Raw genomic sequence first — 13,075 nt, forward strand, 5'->3', positions numbered from 1 at the left:
GCGGTGGTGATGGCCTCATACATACACGCAGCGGACCGCTGTGGACTTGTGTCGGTTGCACGGACACGCAAGGATTTCCAGAAAAGAGTCTGCATGTGTCTAAGACAATGCACGGACCCCGGTACAAGTCGATACAGACATTACATAGTATTTACTAACACCGTGTAACGGCGATGACCTGCTGATGTGCATTCAACCCGCGCTGGACTCGTTCATAATGAATCAGCCGTCACTCCTGTGAGTAGAGAATCCAGTCTGCAGTGTAGTTCAGACACTTCACTGATAAACCATAGATTGGCTTTATGGTCAAAGATAGTTTTTGTATAATTAACTTCAGCCTCTGCCAGAGACGTCTGCTTTTAAAAGTAACGCATGCGTGCGTGTGTGTAAAATTAGAACCATGTTGGTGACAATCATGCCCAGTTTACAGTATACACAGGCATATTCATTGTTACATTTCATAGAATAGGCTATATTTTCATAATGTTGATATTTTGAGACAAATGCTCACACAGGTTTGTGTGCATGCATGTGCATCCTTTATAATTTGTTTCCCATGTTTTCATCCCATTTATATTTTTGAAATCGCTGACGGTCTTGGCAAGACATCCTTCCCATTAAAAGAGCTTGTTGGCTACCTCCTGACATCCATCTTCTCTTGTCTCCTTGTCTTGTATTTGTATCAGCTCTTTTTAAATGTATCTCTTTGTTCTCTGACTAAAGTCTTGCTTCTCTCCCTGTCTCCAATGTATCTGCTTTGTTTTTATATTTGCCAAAGCAGAAACGTATATCTTTCATTATGTTTGTCTTTCCACTTTCTTTTCTCTAAGAAGCTTTTGTTGGCCTCCCAATTGTTTTTGTTAGATTAGTATTTTCAATACAAACCACCAGAGAGACAAATAGGCATCCTTCATTCAGTGTACAAATAAACTCTCATTTGCAGTGTGTGCTTGAATGTGAGATGGACACTCATGTACTTCAGACCATAGAGAGTGTGTGTGTGTGTGTGTGTGTGTGTGTGTGTGTGTGTGTGTGTGTGTGTGTGTGTGTGTGACAAACTGCCCAGCAGCAGTGCAATGAGGAGGCGACAGTCTGAAGTGTCAGATCCATCACAGGCCAGACAATATGCACCACAGGCACAGAACGGAAAGGTCAGCCAGGAAGAAATACTTATCTACTACTTTTTTTGCAAATAAGGGCACACACACAAGCCACCTGTGCATGCTCCCGCACCTTGTGGAATTACAGGTTTTTCTTCCCCCTCACGCACGCATACAAACACTCTAACCACTGGTTTTACCAAAGAATTCAACCAAAAAACCCCAAACTCCTTACATTATCAGGATGTAAGGACAGTTGGAAGCCTTCTCCACAGAAAACAGGGTTAACATGACATCAGCCTGACAGAACAATGACACACACTGTCATACTCGCAGCCAATTCAGAAACACTCTCACTGTCACAAGACTGAGAGTGTGTGTGTGCTTTGTGAAGCTGCATGGTCATCCATTTGAACATGTGACACACACACACAACCACACTAACCATATGCATTTACTTTATATGCTTTTCTCCCCAAATTTAAGGTTGTTACCATCCAGTATAAAGAAACGATTCTTGTTGAGCAGTACACACGCAGGCACGCACACACATTTTCCTTTAACTTTTTTCCTTGCTCTAACTACCAAAGCAACATGCGTTTTTGACTTTTTTGAAAGGTCTAGTTCTTTTCGAACATCAATTGATATTAATCATCATACTCAGACAAAACACAGTACTCTTCGGTCAGAGAAATCAAGGTCACTAATTGGTGTGATCTAATTGAGAAAGACCAAAAACTAAACTTGTTTTTTCTTTAATGCGACCTAAAAGCCAAAGGTCTCAAACTGTCTTTTTTTTATTTTTGTCAAAACATCAATCGATTTTTTTTTTTTTCAGCTTCATTACTTACACACTTACTGAGTCACTGCCCCTTAGCTTTAAGTAAAGCAAGCCATGGTTTAAAGCTAGTCTACATGCTACATTTGGCTTGACCTTCCACTGTATCTTGATATCAGAGAACAAATAGTCCAATATTGCACTTGTATTGAGGTGGAGGAAAACTAACACCAGTGGCTAAGCTACCAGGCCAGCCTACCTCAGTGAAATAGGAGCACAAGTATGCTTCTGTATCAGCTTCATATGTTCTTGGAGTGAACAATAATTTTTGCAGTTTGTTGGTTGGAGGTGTTAGTTTGGAAATGGCCATTTTCCATTAAGTAAAGGTCTCAGCGAAGTTAGTCTATATCCACGACATTCCACATCCGGGATTGCTCCATTGCTGCCGGAAATTTCACCGGATGCACCTCTTTTCGTACGGATGCCCATTACCTTCCGCTTTCTTTGTGTCGGCATTTTAAACTCCCGTCGATTTATGAGGACTATGGTTAACCTTCTCTCAGATCTCTGCAGGATAATTCCAGACAGCTAGCTAGACTATCTGTCCAATCTGAGTTTTCTGTTGCACGACTAAAACAACTTTTGAACGTACACATGTTCCACCGAAACAAGTTCCTTCCCGAGGCTATTTTGCAGCAGCACCATGGCTCTGTCTGGTGCTTAGCGCCGCCCATGACGATTGTGATTGGTTTAAAGAAATGCCAATAAACCACAGCATGTTTTTCACCCATCCCGGAATGCTGTGTGGACTAGCCAGACCCTCCTTCGCACCACTGTGGAGGAAGGTCTGGCAATGCGACACTATAGCAAAGTTAACATTTTTTGATTGATTTGTTTTCCCACATGTGCAGTGTGACTCATATGTTTCTTGGCTAAAGTATAACCTTCCCACATCATTTTTAAAGGTCTCTGCTTTTAGTTGAATTTAATAAAGTTTCCATGTGTTTTGCAGAAGAGTGGCCGAGTGGTTAGTCACACCATCCCTTAACGCCAGCCCAATGTCAGCATGCTTCCAGCTTGGTTAAGAGTCCTTAAGCAAAATACTGAATACCTACCGCAGTGGGGCTACTGTTATGTAGCTCACCTTGTCCCTTCAGAGAGTAGAAAGTATAAAGCAACATTTCTCCAGCATCAGTGCATTGTCACATTTTTAAGCTCTGTGAGCTGCCGGTGGACTCCTCTAACTGTGAAGATTTCACAGTATACTTGTGTCATTATTGTCTCGTTGTCTCTGTACAGATCGAGCAGGCAGCATCAGCACCTTGGACTCTCTGGACTTTGCCCGTTACTCAGATGACGGCAACCGAGAGTCGGACGAGCGGGTGGCAGGTAAGATGAACAGTACTGCCAGGGCTCAAAGCAAGAGACCTGGCTTATCACGGGACAGAATTGGAGGGTGGCATAGAAACAAAGAAAATGACAGCTGCATCAAACACAGTTTAATCCAAGCCACCACAAAAGTGAAATAAGTATTAAGTCTGATCACATTGCCAAAATAATAATGATCCTATTTTTTAACACATTTGATGTCAGTATCCACACTAAAAAATGGTGGTGTTGTGTTTTAACACTACCATACTGTTTTGTATGCAGTTTTCAACTAGACGTAGAAATAAAGTTAATTAACAGAATGTGTATTTCAAAAGGCTTGGATCTTTGTCAGCATGTTCCACTTACCACATACTGTATGTTTCTTTCTTTAACTTGGTAGAGGTGTTCCTGCCTCTTCCCATCAACTCTCACACTGTTGAGTCAGGCTGTGGGATTTTTTCGCTACCTGTCTCAGCATTGTTTGACAGCGATGGCGCCTCATCACAGAACGCTGGTCTTAAGAACAGCTTGTCGGTTGTCAGATACTGTAATGAGCATTTTTACGCTGTTGACTGAAGTAAACCCCCCACCCCCTGTGTACTGTACATGACTGCTAAGCATGATAATTAGTGTCTTCCTGTATGGTAAAAGGAATGTTTACATGTCTATGAATTGTAAATGTGTTTATTGCATTATGAGAGTTGAAAAAGGATGACTATTTTATAAAGGTTGAAGTCTTAAGTGAAGTAGGTGGATCCACCTAAAATGTAAACAGGGAACTAGCTTGATTATGGTTTGGGGCTTTTATCAGTTTATAAAAAACATGCATAGTAAGGGCACAGTTAAAACCATGCAGCAGAGATGTTGGTTTCATGCTCCCAACTACAAATTATATCTTTTTAAAATGACTATTATTACCATATTGGCACCGTTCCCCTCTTTTCTTCCCTCTTCACCCACCCCCACTCTCATCCCCACAACCTGTTCTTCTTGCCAAGACGCCTGCCCCCAGCTGTCTGACTCTGGGTTTTCTGGCTTTCTCCTGACGTTGATCAAACCCCAGTTAACAATACTGGACAAGTCACTCCATCCTAGACTAGCTTTTTGCTTTTGCTTTTTCTTTTTTTTTTTTTTTAAACCTTCTCCCCGTTATTCAGTTCTTGGTTTTCCATTTTGTTGCGCTTGCATCCTGTGCACTCTCGATCTGCTGGACAGGTTAGGCATGATGGAGTCGGTGAAATAGGTCAGAAAAGTCCAACAAATGTGTTGATGGCATTTCTTTTTGCAGAAATCTAATATTGTTAAATTTGTAGAAACTGAAAATTGACTATGACCTCATCTCACAGAAAATTTCTCATTTTATTTCGAAAGATTGATGACATTTCTTTAACTGCATTTTGCACTTAATACTGGTATTTTAAGTATGGAACCATCTACAATACCTGTTGAACCACAATCCTAGACATTAAATGACAGATTTGGGAACATCAATAGACATCAGATGGCAGATTTTCAGTGCACAGCTATGCAACATAGTTTTCCTGCTCCATCGCTTCTTACGTTTTGCGTGTGTTTTTTATCTAACGTGTCTAAGGATCTTGTGTGTTTTTCTTTATTCAGTGTTAGTTTAGCATTTCAATTTTCAATGTACAAATTAACAATTTTATTCAAATATCTGCTGCTTCTGATTTTAAAGGACGTCCGAAACAGCTTGCTTGTGTTATTATGATTTTCTTTTTACGGAAAACAAGTCTAAAACAGTAACCTACCATGTTCTAAATGACATTTCGACACCTGAGTTTTATAGCTTAGATTGTGTTCATACTATGATGGCCTATACGAAGAAGTAAAAACCTGAGCAGTGGCTGTCCTTTGAGTGGCTTGAAACCAAATTATGTAATTACTTGTTCGTAAGGCATTTGCCTGGGATAAAATCCTTTGTCAGACAGCTCCTAGATTATCGAGCCTACATTTCAGTAGCTTGAATAGATTTGTTCACCTCGGCTTGAAGTAACTTTGGTCCAAAATAAAAATTTTCAAGTCAGTCACATCAGTGCTATAAATGGGAGGAAAACAAGGGCAGGAAATCCTACCATTGAGATGTGTCTCAATGCATTACATCATCCAGCCGGCTTTACCATGATCCTCTGCTGCATGCGTTTCTTAGACCCATGATTTGCATGTATCCTTTTATATTTTATTTTATTTTGTTATGACTCTTACACTCTTTTGTGTGGTTGTTTTGTTTTTCATGCCCATCTTTGTTTTGTTTGTTCCCTGTCTTTGGTTGGATGCATTTCCTGTGTGTGTGTGTTGTCACTTCCTGTCCAGTGCTGGAGTTTGAGCTACGGAAAGCAAAGGAGACCATTCAGGCTCTGCGCGCCAACTTGACTCAGGCAGCAGGTGTGGCGTACTTTTAACTTCTTCTCCACCTGAACCCCCTTTTGTTACAGCTTTCTCTTTCCTTAAGAGAATTCCTCTAGATGAATAACACTCAGCATCCTTTCAAACTCATCTATAATCTTCTCAATTTCTCAGAGAGCGAAGTGACCTCTCAGGAGAGAAAAAACTTCAAGTCAAGTCCTGAAATTCAGGTGGGAAAACAAGTGTTGAGAATGAACATATTTGTGAACTCCATTCATTTTTTTTCAAGTAAATAAAGACATTAGAGTAAATGTGTTCCTTTTAAACCCCTGTGGTGATATCACTGCTAAGTCTTGAGTGAATCATTTCACAGCTTCTTTTTCCTCTCTAGGAGCCTATACGCCCACTGGAGAAAAGAGCCTTGAACTTCCTTGTGAATGAATATTTATTAAAACATGACCACAAACTCTCATCCATCACCTTCTCTGATGAAAATGATGATCAGGTAAAGATGTATGTTTTTAAGACAAAATGACAATTGTGAATGAAATTCACCTTTTTTTTTAATAATTTATTTCTGCCTGCTTCTTCATAGAACATCTTTTAATTCCTAAGGCAAAATAGGTATCAGACTTGTACGCATGAGGTCACTGGTCTAAGAACTGTGATAGGGTCTTGTGACCGTAAATAAATTCAACAACTCTGATCGGCAGTCCTGTGAGCCTGCACGGTGTTCTGCTTTATCTATGCCCACTGCCGCCACAAATTAGTCTTGTTTAATTATTTGCTTTTTAAAAAATGATTTCCAGGACTTTGAGTTGTGGGATGATGTCGGCCTCAACATCCCAAAACCCCCCGACCTGTTACATCTCTACAGGAACTGTGGTGTCTCCGTCCCTTCTCCTCGAGACACGGTTGATGTGTCAGTAGGGGTGGACTTTGGCGATCTTTCCAGGAAACTGCATTGCCCAAGATCCCCCAAAGAAGCCTGACCTCTTACATCAGGTCTGTGTGTCACTGTGTATGTACATGTATGGGTGTAATTCGCGGATGTACAGTTCTTCATGAGTTGTACCTTCCGTACATCAATGTTGGATTGTTTTTTAATGAGTGAGTCAGTCGGGTATTTTGCTTTCGGCTGCATTAAAAGCTTTGTGATCTGACTGATTTTTTTTTTTTTTTTTTTTTTTTTTTTTTGGCCATTCCAGTAGTGATGGGTATTCTATTATCATAGACACACTGCCCTTTTTGCTCTCACTGTTTAACTTTATTTATTTGCATGACTTAAAGTTGTTTTCTGGACAGAAACTAGAAAAGAGGCAGCGCCAGTTTCCCCTGACAGTCAACTGCTTTTATTTATCACAGCAAAGTAGTGGAGGCGGTCTACAGAGCTACAATGATGATGTTGGAAAAACGTCATTGCCCCCTCTATATTCCCATTGTTTCAGTAAAAGGCTGTGGAAGTAATTGAAAAGGGACTGCTTTTTTCAATAAAGTAAAAGATGTCACCAAGTCAAGAGTTTTGACTTATTGGAGTACCTACTTTTGAGCTGAGGTAATAAAGTGTCTGTGTAAACGTTTTGTCCCTCTATAGCAACAGACAGAAGTCGTCCAGGAGTTGGAATACCAGATAAGCCTCCTCACCAATGAGAAGCAGAGCCTAGCTGAGCAGATCAAGAAACTGCAGAGGTGTGTGCCGGAGTGCATGTTTATGCTAATGTACAAATGAATCCGTCATTGTGTAAGACTGGCTATGACTCTGCATACAGTTGTGCTGTGCTATATAGCATATTAAGCATATGACCACTGTTGGCATGCTATGATGCTGACCCAGGTTTCTCTCTATACATAACAGTTATATGCCATTACAACAACAACAACAAGATCATTGACCACTACCACTATGGGGAAATTAGAAGCATGCGTAGAAATCTAGAAATGTTTTCAGCACATTATTACCATAACTGTGACCAAAACAGGCCATGAGGTAGAATCAGTATGGAAATTTCCCCCAAGCACTGCTCTGATACATGAGTGGAACCTATTTTCCTTCCACGTGGAGTTTCAGACAAATTAGCTTTACCACAATCCAAAATTGTTGAGGCATTTTACATAACTGCTCTACCACTGCTTTTGAATGGAAGATCTTTGTCTTGTTGACTCACTTCTTCACTAATAAGAGTTATGTAGTGTTTTCTGACAGGGTTCTGTCATGTCTCCTTTCCCCATATTCACAGTGAGATTCAGACACTGAAGAGGACTGTCTCCTCCCCACCTCCGGCCACTCTTGACCTGGGCTCCCACAATATATCTAACTCCACAACCACGACTTCCTCCATCGACCCTCTCTCCGTGGTACGTGGTCAATTTGAATATGTAATGCACAGGCTTGTGTTACTAGTACCAGTGTCCTGCAATAAAAATAAAAAAAGTGATAGAAAGTGAACCTTTACATGTTTCTTGATGTAGTTTGACAGAGGCCCAGGCATTTGACCCATTTATTCTAACTTAATCTCATGGTGCCCTCAGCCTCCTACAGATAACGGCCAGTATTTGGACATCCGGAGGGTTTCAGAGCCTGAAACTAACCCAGACTCTCCCTCTTCTCAGAACATTTCACACCCTCACCCACAGTCCCACAACAAGCTTAAGAGTCGGCCTCCTGTCCAGTTTGATCAACCTAACCGGTGAGTCCTGAAAATTCTGTTCTCTCCTGTATAGACGGATATAAATAGACGCTAGAAAAAATGACAATCCTTGTATCAATAATGTTGAATTTGTCGATTGCTTGGTACACTGTATGGGTGATACGTTAGTTTCTCAAACTCAATTCCTACAAATTTTTGCTGTGAGGTACTTGAATCTAGAGCTGCAAGGATTAGTCGACTAATCGATTAGTCGATCGACAGAAAAATGATTGCCAACTATATTGATAATTGATTAATTCAAGTCATTTTTCACCCAAAAATGGCAGAAAATGCTGTTTTCAGCCTCTCAAATACGGAGATTTCCTGCTGTTTTTTTTGTTTTATATCATCTTAAACTGAATATTTTTGGATTTTGAACAATACAAGACATTTAAAGCCATCACCTTGGACTTGGGATGGACATGTTTCACTATTTTCTGACATTTTATAGACCAAACTATTGATCGATTAATCAAGATAATAATCGGCAGATTAATCGATAAGGAAAATAATCGTTAGTTGCAGGCCTACTTGAATCTAGAATACAGAAAGTGTATACTCAGAACCTACATGTTACTGCCACAAAGCCCTTCTTGGTGTAGTTACTAAATGTAACCACTGGATGGAGGTAGTTATCAGCCTATGCAGCCACAATGGGCAATACAACAGCACAGAACTTTTGACTTTTGTTCTTAAATATATAAACATACACTACCAGTCAAAAGTTTGGGGTCACTTAGAAATTTCCATTCCACTCCATTACAGACAGAATACCAGCTGATCTGAGTGGGTGGCTGATCTTTAATGCAATATCTATATTGCCCATTATCAGCAACCATTCATCCAATGTTTCAAAGGCACATTCTGTTTACTAATCTGATATCATTTTAAAATGATAACTGAGAAAACATTGGAGAACCCTTTTGCAATTATGTAAGCACCTACTGTAATCTGAAAACTGCTGCCCTGGTTAAAAAAAAACAATGCAACTGATCTCAGCTGGTATTCTGTTTATAATGTAAGTGTAAGTTATACATTTCTAAGTGACCCCAAACTTTTGAACGTGTGTGTGTGTCTCAATGGAATACTGTGTTTACTATATACCTATATATTCTTATATATTTCCCTTTTGTCAGATTCATGTACAGTTCCAAAAAATGAGTGGCAAGACATCCATCTGCTATAACAGGTCCCCAATAATGTCTTTCAGCCACACTCCATCTATCTATAGATTTCTTGGTTTTATTCCACTGAAATACACGGCAGTGACATGGGAGACTGGCTGCACTAAGCTCTCTGGCAGGAAGGTCCAGTCCAATCCTCAATCATTCAGTGGTCAGGGCAATCTCCAGAGTTGTTGTGAAGTACAGATTAAGTGGTACAGACAGTAGTGACTGTTTTTGGTCTCTTGTTGTTTGTGGCGTCGCAGAAAGTTATCCCCAGCCTTCCAGCAAGCCCTGCTGTCCTTCTGCAGAATGTGCTCTGACAGCCGCCTGGGAGCAGAGGTCAGCACACTTTCATGTAGACTCACAAACATTCATGACAACATACAGTACAGTACATAATGCCCCTCTCATTTCCAGGTGTCTCGTATAGCAGACAGTGAGGAGAGTGTGATGTTAATGCTGGGCCGCTGCCTCCCTCACATCGTCCCTAACGTCCTGCTTGCTAAACGAGAGGTAATCCCACTTCCGCTGCTCCTCTTCTCCTCCTCCCTGTACCCCGTTCATTATTGTCATTATCACAGTCTTCTGCTCGTAGGATCCAATAGATGCACACACAGCAGCTGGGCTAAGCAAGGTGAACATTTCGGGAACCTTACAGAGAAACCAGTCATCTTCAGCTATGTCTTCCTAAATGGGCAGTGAACCAATTCTTAACAACCTTTGCCGAACGAGTTAAACATGATGAAAGTGTTTTTTCTGTTGGTGATTCACCCATTTCACCATCTGCTATTGTAAGAAAGATGTTGTTCTGTTTGCTTTGAAAGAAACCACCCTCTTCTTGGTTTGTGCCACAAGGCATTCCCTAAAATCCAACTCGCATGCAGCGTAGGGTTACACACCATGTGTAGAGGCTACCAGTGTACTTGGCTGTGATCTAATTGGTGTGATTGCTGGTTTGTTTATGATAATCATACTAATGTCTCAATTTAACCTAATGTACTAATCCTGCACTTAGCACCTTTCATCTTGTTACCCTCCTCGGTCCGACTGTGTCTTCTGACCACAAGCTGTATGAATAAAGAGCTCATTTTGACATTTGCAGTGCCAATCATAGACTTTCGTAACCCTGCAAACACCCAGCTGACTTGTGTCTATCTATTGATTGGGAATTTCACCTTCTTTTATGACGGCGTTTGTTTTCACCAGTGTCGTCATCATTTCTCCTCTGGTGTTTTTGTCCCCGACTCACGTTTGCCTTTTGCATTTACTGGTTTTATTTTTACTCTTCTCTTTTCGTCTCACTCATTCTCTCACTCTCATGCATGCCTCTCTTCTAGAGAATGGTTGCACATCTTTGCCAGGTGAGTCTTTCACACACTCATCTGCATGGTTCTCACATGACCTGTAGACCTACAGTGGTGCTCATAAGTTTATGAACCCATGCTAAAGTTGACTAAAAAGAGGAATAAATCATCAAAATAAAATCATCTTTTGGAAATTGATCTTAATGCCTTAATTAAGATAATTAGGAAAAATCCAACCTTTAAGGACACCAATTTTCTTTGTGAATGAATAATGTATCGTAAATAAATAAATGTTCTTCCTTAAAATACAGGGGGCATAATTATACACACCCTATGTTAAATTCCCATAGAGGCAGGCAGATTTTTATTTTTAAAGGCCAGTTATTTCATGGATCCAGGATACTATGCATCCTGATAAAGTCCCCTTGGCCTTTGGAATTAAAATAGCCCCACATCATCACATACCCTTCACCATACCTAGAGATTGGCATGGTTTTATTTCAGTTAGCCTAATAGCTGGTTTGATTTGCATTGAGAGATGATTTTATGGAAAGTACCCCATGCCAATCTCAATTTTTTTTAATTAAGGCATTAAGATCACTTTCAAAAGATTCATTTTTTATTCTTATTTTTAGTCAACTTTAGCATGGGTTCATAATGTTCATATGTAACTAATACCCAGCTCCTGTTGGCTACAACTGCTTCCACATTCGGGGCTGACTTGCCAGAATTATTCTTTTTTTAAATTATAATTGGCTCTGATATTTCTGTAAAATGTTAATGACGTTATGCTATCTAGCATTGTCATAAAAGGAAATGGATTTATAGCCAAAATATGAACTAGTTTGCAAAGATGGTTTAATGTATGCAGTTTTAGCTTTACAGTAGGTGGGTCATGTATGTATCTTTATTCTATCATTTTCTGATTTATTTGCTGAAGTGGCTTTTGAGATTCTGGAGTGATTTTAATTAATCTGATAACATTTTCTAGCAACCTATTTAAAAGTAGCTTTATGTTATATGGCTTTTTGTTTTAAGTCCTCGATATGAGGTGTGCAGTGATATTCCAGGTTAAGGTAAACCAGCTTTTTTCCTAATAACTGTTGGGGAACATGTTTGTTTTCACAATTTCAATGTTAATTTCTTCTGAGAAGAGCAGGGAAGGAGACTTTACAGTAAAATTGACTAGACATCAACAAGCTTTTACTTCTTGCAAGCTATAATGCAGACACCCACACAGATGTTCTGTCTACTGTGTGTGTCCGTTTGTATGTCATTTGTGCTTGAATTTTATCTATCTTGCACCCGGCTCAGCGCAGCGCAAAGCCCGAAGCAAGTGTCTTTGCTAGTTTAAGACCGACGCAGTTGTCAATTTCACGTCCAGCGCCCACGTCTTTTAAATAGCAAATGCACTTGCGCCCATCTTGGCGCCCATGGGCGTGCTGGTCTTACAGGGAGGTGTGTTCAGGTGAATTCTTGGCGTATTGCTGTCTTGAGGCAGCGGAAAGTGATCACGCCATTGACCAACAAAAACCTGGTCTAAAGTCAATAGCACAGCATTTCATTGTTATTTTAACAGTGCATTAGTAAAATGCGCCTAGGCTCATACACAGCGCGCACACACTATGCTTGTTACACACACACACACACACACACACACACAGGAAAGCGCAGCAGCACACAAACATGCAAAAGATTACATATAAAAATATTACGGCGCAAATCCGCCATCATAATAGCAATGCGCCAAGGTATAAACGCGCCTGGCCTTTTAAAGGGAATGGGAGATGACACTGATTAGTTTATTGCATGTTACGCCCAAAACACACCTATGAATTAATTAAGACACTAAGTACAACCCTTTTGAACCATGTGCCCGGCACACAGACCCTTTTCTCCGCCATCAAACTAGCAAAAGTGGATTTGGACACACCCTAAACGCACCTACGCCATGCGCTTCACGTTTTGAGCTTAGATTGTTAAAATAGGGCCCCATGTGTTGAAACTCAATAAGACAAAATGGAGTGTTTGAAAGAGGTTAAGTCTGGTTAGGGTAGTTTTCAGTCCAGCTGCTTTGCATGTCTCAATGGTGATATGCAAAAGACTTTGTACTATATCTGTTAGATTCACCAACCATGACATTGCGTACACACACAGCTGCTCACACTTCCATCTCGCAACTTGAAGCTTTCTAACCACCCTAAGCCTGGAGACACACCTTTAGTTGTCTGAATGCGACACCCACTTGAGAACAAAAGGTGTTTGGCTTGAAACGTTGGAAGGATGCATTGAAACTCTGCCTGCC

General features: G+C 40.4%; 1 protein-coding gene across 1 annotated transcript in view; it reads left to right on the top strand.

Annotated features, from left to right (window-relative positions):
• relch (RAB11 binding and LisH domain, coiled-coil and HEAT repeat containing) overlaps positions 1-13,075 on the top strand; it is a 38,565-nt gene that overhangs the window by 3,549 nt on the left and 21,941 nt on the right. The window contains 12 exon segments of the mRNA XM_078281004.1: positions 3,178-3,267; positions 5,581-5,652; positions 5,788-5,843; positions 6,005-6,118; positions 6,423-6,563; positions 6,565-6,618; positions 7,208-7,302; positions 7,851-7,968; positions 8,143-8,300; positions 9,730-9,805; positions 9,884-9,979; positions 10,804-10,827. Coding sequence (XP_078137130.1) covers positions 3,178-3,267; positions 5,581-5,652; positions 5,788-5,843; positions 6,005-6,118; positions 6,423-6,563; positions 6,565-6,618; positions 7,208-7,302; positions 7,851-7,968; positions 8,143-8,300; positions 9,730-9,805; positions 9,884-9,979; positions 10,804-10,827 — 1,094 coding nt within the window.

Source organism: Sander vitreus, chromosome 22 (genome assembly GCF_031162955.1).
Source record: "Sander vitreus isolate 19-12246 chromosome 22, sanVit1, whole genome shotgun sequence".
NCBI classification, from domain to species: Eukaryota; Metazoa; Chordata; class Actinopteri; order Perciformes; family Percidae; genus Sander; species Sander vitreus.